This window comes from Pygocentrus nattereri, chromosome 14 (assembly GCF_015220715.1).
Source record: "Pygocentrus nattereri isolate fPygNat1 chromosome 14, fPygNat1.pri, whole genome shotgun sequence".
NCBI classification, from domain to species: domain Eukaryota; kingdom Metazoa; phylum Chordata; class Actinopteri; order Characiformes; family Serrasalmidae; genus Pygocentrus; species Pygocentrus nattereri.
This window is the reverse complement of record NC_051224.1, coordinates 24,284,316-24,298,262: the sequence shown is the minus strand read 5'-3', so window position 1 is coordinate 24,298,262 and position 13,947 is coordinate 24,284,316. Positions and strand designations below refer to the sequence as shown.

Sequence of the window (13,947 nt, the reverse complement as noted above, 5' to 3'; positions counted from 1 at the left end):
GTTTGTTTCTGTGGTTTTGCTCAGGCAGAATCAAGATTAAATACAGTCTACTTTGTCCATCGTGGGGAGTATTTTCTCAGTTTAGTAGTTTTGTAGTTACAAATGCAATGTTGTGGTTTGGAATTTGGTGATTGTGATCAGTTTTGCTTTGTATGGAATGTTTTTGGATTTTTTCTTTCTCCTCCAAAAAAGCTGCAGAGCTCTGACTGTTACATGTTTTATTAACATCGTTTTATTTTCACATCGAAGTTTTCATTGTACAAAAATACTGAAGCACAGTACAGCATGGACAAGGTTTTAGAAGAAGCATAAAACTAAAAATATTGTAACAAAGCCTTTTTTTGAAGGTAGTTTGATCAGAAAGCTTGTATTAAAGATGTTTGTCCATCCTTGATGTTTACTGTCCAGAACACAGAGTATAAATAAAATACTTCACAGCAAATTCAGGTATACGTTTAAAACTAATGTCCTATTATTTTAGCACGTTTTGTATCAGGCCCAGTATATTTCGGACACAGTGTGTAATTAAGAGCTCAAATGTAGCACAAAATGTGTCCTTAAGTGGACACAAAGAAGGGCAATTCCACCAGTTTTTCAAAGGTTCTGCATGAAATAGTGATACAAAGTCCTGCTGGTGACATCCCTTATAAAAATGTGTGGCCACGACTTAGTAAGGCATGGGAACGAGATAATTAAGGCGGGCCATGACTTAGTAATGCATGGGAATGTGATTATGAAATTGGTGCCACAAGTTAGTAAGGCATAGGAACGAGATAATTATTTTGTGGCAACGACATAGTAATGCATGGGAAGAAGATCCTAATACATGGCTACGATCTAGTAAGGCATGGGAATGAAATAATTAAGTCATGGCCATGCCATATTAATGTGTGTGAACGAGATAATGAGATAATTAAGTTGGGCCATGATTTGGAAAGGTGTGGGAACGAGATCCTAATGCATGGCTACGACTTAGTAAGACATCAAACAAAACTCTAATGCTTGGTCATGACTTAGTAAGGTGTAGCCATGAGATAATAAGCCTTGACCACAGCTTTATCAGGCATAATCTTGTGGTTAACTCATTCCCACGCCTTACTCAGTTGTGGCCATGCATTCATCTTATTTATACGGTATGTCACCAGCAGGGAGAAACAGAAATGGTTCAGATGCCTTTACAGTGGTGGTGATAGGAACCAGGGGTCACCATGACTACAACACAAATATAGACATTTTATTAACAAAACTATCATAAAACAGCGTCTCAGTCATCAGGCAGTGAATTCAGAACCATTTCATGGAGTAACGTTCTGTGAGGGAGCTTTTAGAGGTGGATGTCTGGTTCCTATCACCACCACTGTGAACAGTTCTGACTGTGTAAGTTTATCTAGATCAGAGAGTTTCACACCAAACTACTCTGAACTGCTCTGCTTACATCTAAACTGTTTAATTATACTGAGGCTTAAAAAAGTGGAATTCCTCTTCACACGTTAGCGTTGGTTTGTTTTGTTTGCGGAAGGTGCTTTAAATCCTTCGTTCACGCTCACTGACTGAACGATAATGGAATTCCTGGCCTTTTTTCCAATATAGAATCTGTTTCCTGGTTGCTTTAGTATGAGCTGAGCCAGACAGATGGTTGCTACTATTTTGAGTTTGTTGATGGACGTTTCCACATATAGTTCATAGTCCAGAAATCTGCAATCCGTGTCCACAGCAACAAGACACATCTGCCTTGTTTTCCAGGCTCACTGCTCAGTGTTTCTTTGGTTTTCTCTCAGTTTATTAAGGTCAGCAGGTACGACACCAGTACCATCAACAAAGGTATGAGAATCAGCAGGGACACCCAGGCCACAATGGCGAATATTCCAAAATTCCGAGCTTTGTCAGAGTACTCCTTGGCTTTCTTTGCTCTGTCTGCTTCTGGTAGGTTGAGCTTTCCCTTGTTCATCGCCCGGGCCTGGTGGGAATTGGGAGACATATTAGGTCAAATAGGGACACAGACAGGTGAACTGCATTAAGCTATTAACATCCTAAAATCCTTTATGACCCTCAAACCTGCTCAACTGCCCATCGTCTTTCAATAAGAACAGTGACTAAAGTGACGTCTGCATTAGATCTGTGGGGAAGACGTCAGTAAACAGGGCTGATCACATTCACAGTGTGTGTGATGCTCATGCGTTAGTACGATAGATCAGCAAGAACAGTCGGTTCACAACCGCATACAGACGGATATTATAGCAGGACTGCACCTTGTTATAGAGACAAATGACTGTGAGAGGTCAGTGGTGGAAAACCATCAGCACAGGTCTAGAGAGATGTGGAAAGATTGGATGAGTCAACCACGTTCCCCTCAAGTGGGAAAGTGCATGTGCAACTTAGAATCTCATAATAATGATCCCAGAACAATTACTCACTTTCTTAAAATTTACTAACTTGTTTCAACATAGTAGCCTAAAATCTTGAGAACATAAGTGTGTTATATAAATATATATATCTTGAGTATATAAGTGCATTTTGAAATAAGTATTGAAATAATATTCCAAGATATTAAGTTAATATTTTGAGATGCTAAGTCAATGTTACCAGAAAATAAGTCATTCTTTTGAGAAAAGTCAGAATTTCCAGGAAGCATTTATTTCAAGTATAAAGAATATTTTGAGAAAATAAGTAATTATGTATAGATATTACGTCAATATTTCAAGTAAAAAGGTCATTATTTTGCGATATTATATCAATATTTGAAGAAAATATTATTTAGAGATGCTAATCTGTTATTGAAGAAAGTGATTATTGCAAGAAATTAAATCAATATTTTTAGAAAATAATTAATTATTTAGACGTGTCAGTATTTTAAAAAAATAGGTAATTATTTTGAGATATTAAGTCAATATTTCAAAAAAATAAGTCATTATTTTGAGATATTACGTGAATATTTCAAGAAAGTCATTCATTTAAGATACTAAATATTTTGAGAAAATATGCCATTTAGACATATTAAGTCAATACATCAACCACCAATACATAAAGACAATATTTTGAGATATTACGTCAATATTTCAAGAAAATTGGTCATTATTTAGTAGGAGTGCGGGACGTTGCGATGCGGACGTGAACGATTCTGAATCGATTCACAAATGTCAGCAATCAATTGTCTAAATATTTAATTTATACAGTAACGCTGACAGAACGTAAAAATCGGAAATTGGAAGTGGGTAAGTGCAGCGCCGGACAGCCTCTGGCGGCACATAACAAAAAGACAAGTGTTTTTTTTTTGCTTCCTCTGCATTAAAGCCAGGTTAGCTCAGGAGTCACAACCCAAATGTTAAAAAGAGCCATTTTGTCCTTTCAACAAAAATCAGACCACCTAGGGAGCCACAACATTTACTGTCCAGTATGTCTCAGTGTGTGATAATGTCCTAGTATAGGCTAAAAATTAATGAACGAGCAAACAGACTTACTGAGCTCTGCTTAAAGCTTTAACTCAGCTACAGCCGCTTTCCTCCCGTCTCCACCAGAAAACCTTTCCTCAGAGGGAGAGCAGCTTATTGCAAAATGTCTCTCATCGCTCAGCTGCTTTACGAGGCTGAAGTCTCTTCTTATTCTTTTTTTTATTGGTTTGTGCGTATTTAATACAGTTCAACTAATGTAAACAAGTCTCTTCTTATTCTCCAGCTTCTTGTTCGAATTTTTCAGTTCCACCTTAAATTCTGACTGAGGCGGCGAATATAAATGCGGCACCATTTAAGGTGGAACGGGGAAATTTGATAGAGAAGCAACTTCATCTTTGCAACTCTAGTGTTTGACAGTCTCTCTTTGATATAATGTACCAGGAAACTAACTAAGGTGCTTATAAATGCGAATAAGTCCGTTCATCTACAAGTCTTCGCACATCTGGTCGCAGAAATACTTTACTGACACAGTGACCCCTGACTCTCTACAACCAGACCAAATCCGGAGTTATAAAATCACTGAAGAAAACGGGCAGGACGGGCAGATGAGTGGCAGCAGCGTCTCAAACAAGAGCAGTGAATGAGGGCCTTCTGGATCACTTCCATTTGATTGATTAATAAAAGATAATGGAAGTAAATTCATTATAGATCATTACAAATACTTTGCTTTAAAACTACCAAGTCGACACACAGTGAGAAAAAAGAAATCCTGAATAGAAAAAAGAGGCATAATCGTTTTATAATCGCATCGCAGCCTCTGAATCGTAACTGAATCAAATCGTGAGGTGCCTAAAGATTCCCACCCCTATTATTTAGACATACTAAGTCATTATTTACTATTTACTAAGTCAATATTAGGAGAACATCATTACTTAGATAGAGATATGAAGTTAATATTTCAAGAAAGGTCATTATTTTGAGATACCAAGTCAGTTTTTTTTTCAAGAAAATAACTCACTTTTTTGAGATACTAAGTCAATATTTGGAAAAAGTAACTCATTATTTTGAGATACCAAGTCAGTATTTTGAGAAAGCCTGGAGGATGGCTAACACAAAATGTGCATCAACAGCGCCCAGCTGTGCGCCACCGAGGTGAGGGGGTTTCTAATAAAGCGGCCAGGGAGAGTACTAGAAGTTATAGATTGGTTTACAAGATCATGAGAATGTTTATTTATATATGGAGGATGTATGTACGTACATATGTATATATGGAGTGTGATTACCTTGACAGAGTAAATCAGAGACATGATGCCGAGGCATGAAAGGCCGCAGATGATGCTGCCAATGGCCAGCTTCCTGTAGTCTCTGTGCTGGCCGCCAGAGGAAGCCATGAGGCTGCATTCCACATCCTGTGAGTGATTTAGTTCTGTACTCATTTCGCCTGGCGGAGAGGAGTTGGGCAGGTTGGCTCACGCAGCGACTGAGATGTTTCTGCAGAGGCAGAAGAAACCACAATGACATCAGAGCACGTCCTGCATTTGGAGACGTGATGAGCATCATCGATCAGCTGCACTGTGACACAATCATGGGAATATTATATTGAGCAACTGCCCTCAAACTTTCCCAATTTATGAAGTAGTTTCGCATATACACAGTCACCCCCCACCCCCACCTCTTAAACCAATGCAGGCAGTCAGGACAGTCAGCCGAGGCATGTTTAGTGTCTGAAGTTTGCTTCTTTAGCTTTAGCCCTGGAGCTACAAGGCTAATGTAGCTAACAACCCTGCTGAAAAATACATAACCTGTTTCTGTCGGTTCCTGGAGTTTTGTAATGTGTTTTGGCTTTTTAAATGGGTTGGTATCACAATGTAAATAGTCTAATGGCCTTTTTTTTTTTAGCTCTGTGCTAACATAAAATGGTCAAAAGTATGTTACATAGCTAAAAACATTAGCAGCCATCTTGAAGTCTGAATTTACTCTTAAATCTTCCCAATTTATGAAGAAATAGTTTCACATTCACAGAGTCCCTCCCCACCTAAACCAATGCAGACAATGAGTGAAGACATGTTTATTGTCTGAAGCTTGCTTCGTTAGCTTTAGTGCTTTGGAGCTACCAGGCTAATGCAGCTAACAACCCAGTTGAAAAAACCCATAGAAAGTATTAAGTGTTTGTTGGTTCCTGATAGTTTTCCTAGTTTTCCTTTTGGCTTGTTTTAAGGGGTTGATATCATAGTGTCAATGGTTTAATGGTTATTTTTTAGCACTATGCCAACGTAAAAATTGTCAAAAGTATGTTTCATAGCTAAAAACCGTAGCAGCCATCTTAAAGTCTGAATTTTGCCTGTACTTTATTCAATGTTTAGATAGATAACAGTGTGTCAGAAAACATATAAGCAAGTCTATTAGAAATGTTATAGATCACATTCATTTAAAACATACACAATTAGGATTAGCTAATTTGCTGCCTGGCTAGCTTACATGTTCTAAAAGCTACCAGCTAGCCACCCGTTTCAAGCTGTTTTGCCTCTTTCCTTTAAACATGGTGTTTACTGCATGCAGCACTTCAGTTCCAGCCATCAGACTGAAGGGGTTTTTATTCCTTATATAAGTTCCTCATTTGAAGCCGTCTTGAACCAGATTTTAGGTTCACTTTTGTACAAAGCAGTGCCTGCAGCTAATAACATGACCAAATGACCAGATTATGTGGTTTCTCACACTGTATGACACTGTCATCTGCAAAGATGGACTAAAGAAGACAAAAGTCAAACTAAATGATGAGCGCTACTGTTTGTAGCTGTGCTAATGTACTTTAGTCCATGTTTATGGATAACAGTGAGTCTATTAGAAGTACTGAATAACTCTGAACAACAGACTTAGGCATGTTATTTGAGAGGCTACACATTTCCACTAGCCACTTAGTGGCTCCCCGATAGCAAGAGTATAATGGACCACTGTTGGCCTGCTGATGGCAAAGCTGACAGTCCACTAGCATTTTGCTCAGCGTTTAGTTTGTATGTACATGTACCTATTCAGCCTACAGCAGCTTAGCTCTGTGCACTCATTCTGAAGTTATAAGGAGTGCTTCAGCCTGGACTGCTTTTGGAATTCAGGGAAAGCCAATCAGAACATAGCTCATTTACATATATCAGTCTTAAAGGCATGGTAACAAAAATAACCTGTTTAATTCTATGGGACTGATTTTTGGTGCATAAATGAACCTAAAGATAGAAAGAAAAAAATAATTCAAAGCATAAAATGCAGGATATGTGCCCTTTAACCAATCTGAAAGCTTTTCAGTGGCTTATCTATAGAATTAAACCTTTGAAGCAGTTGTGGGAGCAAATCAGTATCAGATTTGATTTTGAACAGTAAGGAATAATTGTGGTTGATGAACAGCTTGTTTTGTTTTGGTTTCCAGGCGCTGTTCTACAGACTGAATATATGCGGAGGATGTTCTTTTACAGCGTGGCAGGAATTTTCCTGAGAATTAGGCTGCTCTCGGGCTGAGTGACTCTACTGTATTGTACATAGTGAGAGCCTGATGGACTGGATGAACCACAGAGAGTCACAGTTTGGTACAGCGCCTGCCATCAACGGTATGAAACTGAGGGCCGATACAAAAGGGTCCGATTACAGCTCACCCAAACATGCATTCAGTGCGTCTCTCTCTCTCAGCTACAGCAAAGACGGAGCCCGCCCCTTCTCTCTCTAATCTTTGCTTTCTTTATCTGCTTCTGTCTGTCATTTTATTATGTATAGAATATACACCGACCGGCCAGTTCATTGAGTCCACCTCCTTGTATCTACACTCACAGTCTATTTTATCAGCCCCGCTGGCCGTGTAGTTTTACTCTGTAGTTCTACAGTTACAGACTGTAGTCCATCTGTTTCTCTGATACTTTGTTAGCCCCCTTTTACTCTGTTCTTCAGTGGTTAGGACCCCCATAGAACCTCACAGAGCAGGTACTATTTGGGTGGTGGATCATTCTCAGCACTGCAGTAACACTGACGTGGTGGTGGTGTGTTAGTGTGTGTTGCGCTGGTCTGAGTGGATCAGACACAGCAGTGCTGCTGGAGTTTTTAAACACCTCAGTGTCACAGCTGGACTGAGAATAGTGGATGACCAACACAAACTGTGCAGCAGCAGATGAGCAATCGGCTCTGATTTTACATCTGGTTATGGTGAATTGACAAGGTAGGAGTGTCTAATAGAGTGGACAGTGAGTGGACACTGTTTAAAAACTCCAGCAACACTCCTGTGTCTGATCCACTTGTACCTGCACAACACACTAACACACCACCACCACATCAGTGTTCCTGCAGTGCTGAGAATGATCCACCACCCAAGTAGTACCTGTTCTGTGAGGGTCCATGGGGGTTATGACCACTGAAGAACAGGGTAAATGGGGCTAGTAAAGTATCAGAGAAACAGATGGACTACAGTCTGTAACTGTAGCACTACAAAGTGCACCTATATGGTCAGTGGAGCTGATAGATCTGAACAAATGAATCTATCGCAGTGCTTCCAACAATAAAGGCAGCGAGACGTTGATAGAGTCAGAATACAACTTTAAAACCTAGTTTAGCCACTTAACACAAGAACCGGCCACACAGCACAGGCTGGATGCCGGTGCCCTCTGAGCACCTGCATGTAACAGTCAGATAAGCTTTCTTTGTCGCTACGATCTTATCAGTTTCTGAAGGTGTTTCTACAGGAGTAGCCCCAACCTTCACTTAAAGCCTGTGCTTTAGACTCTAGTCAGGCCCTCAGGAAGAAAATAATCTGTTTCACTCAATGTTACAGTCATCAGCATGTTGATTATGATAAATATCATCTGTAATGATGAATAAGTTGGTAATTGAGGGGTCAGACCGTTACTGTCAAGAACTTAATAACCTTTTAAGAGCAGAGCTGCGTCAAAAAGTGCAAACTACCAAACTAAACTGTTTTCTAGACTATAGAGCACTTTGATTTCTAACAAAATCTCAGAGTGATTTACACACAATGAAATAACGACACATTTACAATCAAAAGGAGAAAACTCTCCTTCATGCATTTTCCTCGAATACTCTCCAATCAAATATATTTTTACAATCAAATATATTTTTAACTGCATTCAAAATTAGGCAGTTTATTCTGCTTATTATTCAGTTATTTATCTTACAGCTTATTATTCAGTATCTACTATGATTTATTCAGTATCTATTATGAAGTATTCCATATATACTATACTGAATTCTGAATAGATCATAGTAGACCACGAATACACACACACACACACACACAAACACACACACACACACCCACTCACACATTTTCTAAGCTGCTTCTCCCTCAGGGTTGCGGGGGGATGCTGGAGCCTATCCTAGCGGTCACCGGGCGGAAGGCAGGACACACCCTGGACAGGTCGCCAGTCCATCGCAGGGCAGACAGACAGACAGACAGACACAATCACACACACACTCACACCCAGGGGCAATGTAGCATGTCCAATTGGCCGAACTGCCTGTCTTTGGACTGTGGGAGGAAACCAGAGAACCTGGAGGAAACCCACACAGACACAGGGAGAGATCACGAATAATTCATACTAATTCCTGAATAATTCATAGTGAATACTTAATAATTCATATTAATTACTGAGTAATTCATAGAAGTTACTGAATAATTCATAGTAGATACTGAATAATTCATAGCGGATATTGAATAATTCATAGTAGATACTGAATAATTCATAGTAGTTACTGAGTAATTCATAGAAGTTACTGAATATTTCATAGTAGTTACTGAATAATTCATAGTAGATACGGAATAATTCATAGTAGTTACTGAATAATTCATATTAGTTACTGAATAATCCATAGTAGATACTGAGTAATTCATAGTAGCTACTGAATAATTCATAGTAGATACTGAGTAATTCATAGTAGTTACTGAATTATTCACAGTAGATTCTGAATATTTTATAGTAGATATTGAATAACTCAGAGTAGATGTTAAAAAATAAGTTTTAAGATGAATAACTGAATAAGCAGTTTAAACAGCCTAACTGTGAATACATTCAAAAATATTTTTGATTATGCTTAGAGTTTTGGAGGAGAATGAGTGAAGGAGAGTTTCCTCCTTTTGATTGTTACTGTGTTTTTATTTCATGAAACGTGTAAAACTCTCTGAGATTTTGTCACAAATGAAAATGCTCTAATTGTTTATCAGAGGTTGAAGCCTGAGTGCTGTGTTCGCTGTGCCACTGTAAAAATCAAATCTGCCTGTCTGCCCACTGTAACAGAAAGAGTAGCAGATTATAGCTTAGCACTTACACACTCGTCCAGACTTGAGTGGATCAAAGCTGCTCCAGATTCCTCAGCCTTCAGTCGCCTCCAGTCAAAGATGTTATAACACCAAGTTCAAGATGTTTTTCCTCACCAACTTTGGCAGACGTTGAGCTTCTGTACCTCTTTTTCAGGCTGTATAAGGAAGGTTTATGGTGTAACTGAGTGAATTAAAGTAGAAAATAAATAAATAAATCGTTTGATTCCGGTTCCCTTCCCAGCAGTAGGTTTGTGCTGGTTTCAGTGGTAGAAGTGCTGGTAGAAGTTTGTTTCACTTCCTTTCTTCTCTTCTCAGTGTGCAGTATTGTCGCTGCTAATGTTCAACCTAAGAGTGAAAACACACCTCTGGACCTGCAGCTACAGCAAAGACGGAGCCTTCCCCTCTCTCTCTCTCTCTCTCTCTCTCTCTCTCTCGCTCTGTTTTCCTCGGCCAGCCCATTCCTCCGCCTCCCACGCCTTCTCCATACACAGGTTCCTCCTTTACATGCTGCATTCCTGAGTGCTGAGTAGTCCGGCTGTGATTTCTCAGCACAGACGCACAGCTTCCTGTGGAGCTGTTATACTTTTTTTTTTCTGTAAATCTTTCAGTAATTTCAGTTCCTCAAAGAATCTGCAGGCACACCTCTAAAGTCTTAGAAGCTGGTTGATTTCCTGAAGTGATCAAACCCATTCAGTGGTGAGTGGTTGAGGTCTGGACTCTGGGGTGGTCAGTCCGTTGTTCAGCTTCTTTGTTTGATGTGTCCGTCTCCTTTTCTCAGTCAGGTTCTTCTTGATCAGCTACACATCCTTTCAGACCCATAGCACTAAGTTGTCTTCTCATAGTGGAAGGATGGACAGAAACACCTGTGGATGTTTTCAGATCTGAAGCATCACTGAATCATCACTGAAGCATCACTGAAGGCCATCACTGGCCGTGTTGCCGTAGGAGCACAGGAAGTGTGGCCATACAAAGTGGCCACGTGGAGAGGCTCTCGGGAGGTGCCATGCTCCAGGGAAAAAGAAAAAGGGCACACAATGTTGCTGTTATGTGTTTGTTATTAGTGTAGATGTGTTACATATTGCTGCTGTCAGATCAAGATGTCGTATCTCCAAAATGGTAACAGAAGAAGTAAAAAACACACTTTATTTTAAATGTAAGTCAGTGGAACCAGACGTCTTTCCAAGTCACTGTGGGCCGTTTATTTTGGTCCATTCGTTGTGAAATTTACACACAATGTTAAGAGCAACAGGCATTTTCAATTTATGATAAAAACTGAAAAATGAAGTGTTGTTCCGACAGCAGTGATATGCTGTTCTGTTCCGTGCTGGGCTGTGGGTTCATGCCAACAGTTAAGAGGAAGTGTATGGCTACCTGCTTCCTATCTCGGTGGTTGTCCTTTGTCACCTGTTCGATAAAAGAGCATTCGCCTTTAAAGTGCAATGTTTCCTGCATGTTCTTCTTCACTGACACTACACTGGTGTCAGAAGTAGGATAGTGCTCCTCTGCAGCCTGGAGAGGTACGGCAATTTAGCAAACTCAGCAAAAAGCAGATGGTGGAAAAGACAGAGGCTGGCTGAAGACTGCAGATGTAGAAGCAGTGCGGTGATGACTGGAGATAAAGATGGTGGCAGAAACAGTGTGGCAAGGTATGGCAGCAGAGCCCAACTAGGTGATGCCTGAGGGGTGGCTGGCTGCAAGCATCTGTTGGCTGAGCATTGTGGTGACCTGGCAGCTTCGAGCACTAGGGCACTTCCTGGGTGCATTGCAAGTGGAGGAGCTGAGGCACGCGCAGCCATGGCAGGCCTTCAATCCACAGTAGCAAAGGAAAACATTCAGAGCTCCATTATACACAAGCTCCTATCAATAGGGTCTGGAAAGGAGGCCCAGCGCTTGATTTTTCCACTGTAGTGCACCGATAGAGGCCATGGCCTCAAGCGAGGACAGAACATTTGTGTTGATTGGTGGATAGTCCAAAATCTCTGTGTTGGTGTGGAATGGGGGTGGCGTGCCATGATAAGTGTATGGCTAGGAATGACCTGCATGCTGTCTTGACCACTTGAATAGCACTGAGCAACAGAGCTGCCTGTTCAATGAAAGAGCACACAGTAATTACTATTTATCTCTCTTTGTCTCTTTCTCTCTCTCCCCTTTTTCTTAAGCTTTCCCCTTTCTTTCTTTTTTCTTTCTTCTTTCTCTTTATCCAGGTCTTCCTCTCTCTCATTTCTCTATATCTATCTCTTTCTCATCATCTCTCTTCTCTGTCTTTTGTCTCCCTCTCTTCTTTCTCTCTCCACTTTCTCTTTATCTGTCTCCCTCTTTTCTCTTTCTGTCTCTCCACTTTCTCTTTATCTATCTCCTTTCTTTCTTTCTTCGTTCTGCCTCTCTCGCTGCACTTTCTCTTTATCTATCTCCCTCTCTTTCTTGTTTCTCTCTTCTTTCTCTTTATCTATCTCCTCTTTCTTTGTTGTCTCTCTCCACTATCTCTTTCTCTCCCGCTCCTTTCATTCTTCTCTCTCTCACTCTCCTTTCTTTATCTCCCTCTCTTCTTTTCTCTCTCTCCCCACTTGATCTATCTCCCCGTTTTCTCTGTGTCTCTCTTTCCATTTTCTTTATCTCCCTCTCTTTTCTTTTGTTCTTCTTTCTGTCTCTCTCCACTTTCAATTTAGCTATCTCCCTTTTCTTTCTTTCTTTCTGTATGTCTCTTTTCTTTCTTTCGATCTCTCTCTCTTTTCTTTCTTTGTCTCTCTCTTTTCTTTCTTTCCGTCTCTCTCTCTCTTTTCTTTCTTTCCGTCTCTCTCTCTCTCTTTTCTTTCTTTCTGTCTCTCTCTTTTCTTTCTTTCCGTCTCTCTCTCTTTTCTTTCTTTCCGTCTCTCTCTCTCTCTCTCTTTTCTTTCTTTCCGTCTCTCTCTCTCTCTCTCTCTCTCTCTCTCTCTCTCTCTCTCTCTCTCTCCCTCTTTCCTCTGTATAACAGGCTGTTTGTTGTTATTCTTAGTGTAGGGTGTGTTCAAGCAGCGACACGTCCGGATGATCTGCTGTCTGACTGGAATTCACCTTGAGCTCCACCAAACTCAGTAACTTCACAGTGAAACTCCGTGAATTATGAATCATCTGTCCTCTGCCCTCCAGCGCTCCTTCACCACCTTTCAGACTAATAGGACCTGCAGCGCCTAAAGTCAGAGCGCCCCCTGCTGACTGACATTAGGGTTGTACAACAGAACAGACCGTCTCGCCCCATGTTAAGCTGACATTTTAAAGAGCCTGATAAACATACTGCTTAAACTCACAATAAACAGCAAGTAAAGTTTATTTAGGTTTTTTTAATTAGTATTTAAATAATTTCATACACTACATCGCCAAAAGTATTCGCCCGTCTGGCTTCACACGCACATGAACTGTCCGCCCTAATCCAGGTCATATGGACCTGCTTTGTGCACTGCTGTGCTGTCATGTTGGAACAGGAATTGGCCGTCCCCAAACTGTTCCCACAAAGTTGGGAGCATGAAATTGTCCAAAATCTCTTGGTGCTGAAGCATTAAGAGTTCCTTTCATTGGAACTGAGGGGCCGAGCCAAACTCCTGAAAAATCCCCCCTCCACCAAACTTTACACTTAGCACAATGCAGTCAGAAAAGTACTCCTGGTAACTGCCAAACCCAGACTCGTCCATCAGATTTCCAGAAGGAGAAGCGTGATTGGTGGCATCCTATCACGGTACCACGCTGGAATTCACTGAGCTCCTGAAAGCGACCAATTCTTTAACAAATGTTTGCAGAAGCAGTCTACATGCCAAAGTGCTTGGTTTTTTACACCTGTGGCCAAGGAAATGATTGGAATATCTGAATACAATCATTTGGATGGGTGACTGAATACTTTTGGCAATAATAAGTTTTCTTTGCCTCACAACACCCAACATATTATGTATCCCTCCACTATGAATTGAGTTTAAAAATATAGTTTAGATCTTCTCAAAACTATCCTAAAACAGTGTCTCAGTCATCAGGCAGTGAATTCATAACATTTTAATGTAGGAACTTCCTGTGCGGGAGCTTTCAGAGGTGGACGTCTGGTTCCTATCACCACCACTGTGAACAATTCTGACTCGGTAAGTTTCACACCAAACAGCTCTGAACGGCTTTGTTTCCATCTTAACCATTTGATTATATAGAAATTTTGAAGAACTGGTGATGTTTCCCTTTAAAAAGAAGTTGCTTTGTTTACAGATTTAGAGTTTTTCTTTTGTTTTTATTTATTTA

At 40.4% G+C, this 13,947-nt stretch overlaps 1 protein-coding gene across 2 annotated transcripts; it reads right to left on the bottom strand.

Annotated features, from left to right (window-relative positions):
- Positions 1-1,307: 1,307 nt before the first annotated feature.
- LOC108438019 (transmembrane protein 265) lies at positions 1,308-10,220 on the bottom strand. Of its 2 annotated transcripts, none has more exons than XM_017715500.2 (3): positions 9,705-10,220; positions 4,673-4,880; positions 1,308-1,957 (listed from the first exon to the last, which is right to left on the bottom strand). In XM_017715500.2, exons 2-3 carry the CDS (start codon positions 4,823-4,825, stop codon positions 1,775-1,777), a joined length of 336 nt encoding a protein of 111 aa, XP_017570989.1. In that variant the 5' UTR covers positions 4,826-4,880; positions 9,705-10,220; the 3' UTR covers positions 1,308-1,774. The 2 variants fall into 2 exon arrangements, with proteins under 2 accessions (XP_017570989.1, XP_017570990.1); XM_017715501.2 differs by lacking the exon at positions 9,705-10,220 and adding an exon at positions 8,858-8,915.
- Between the last annotated feature and the right edge of the window lie 3,727 nt (positions 10,221-13,947).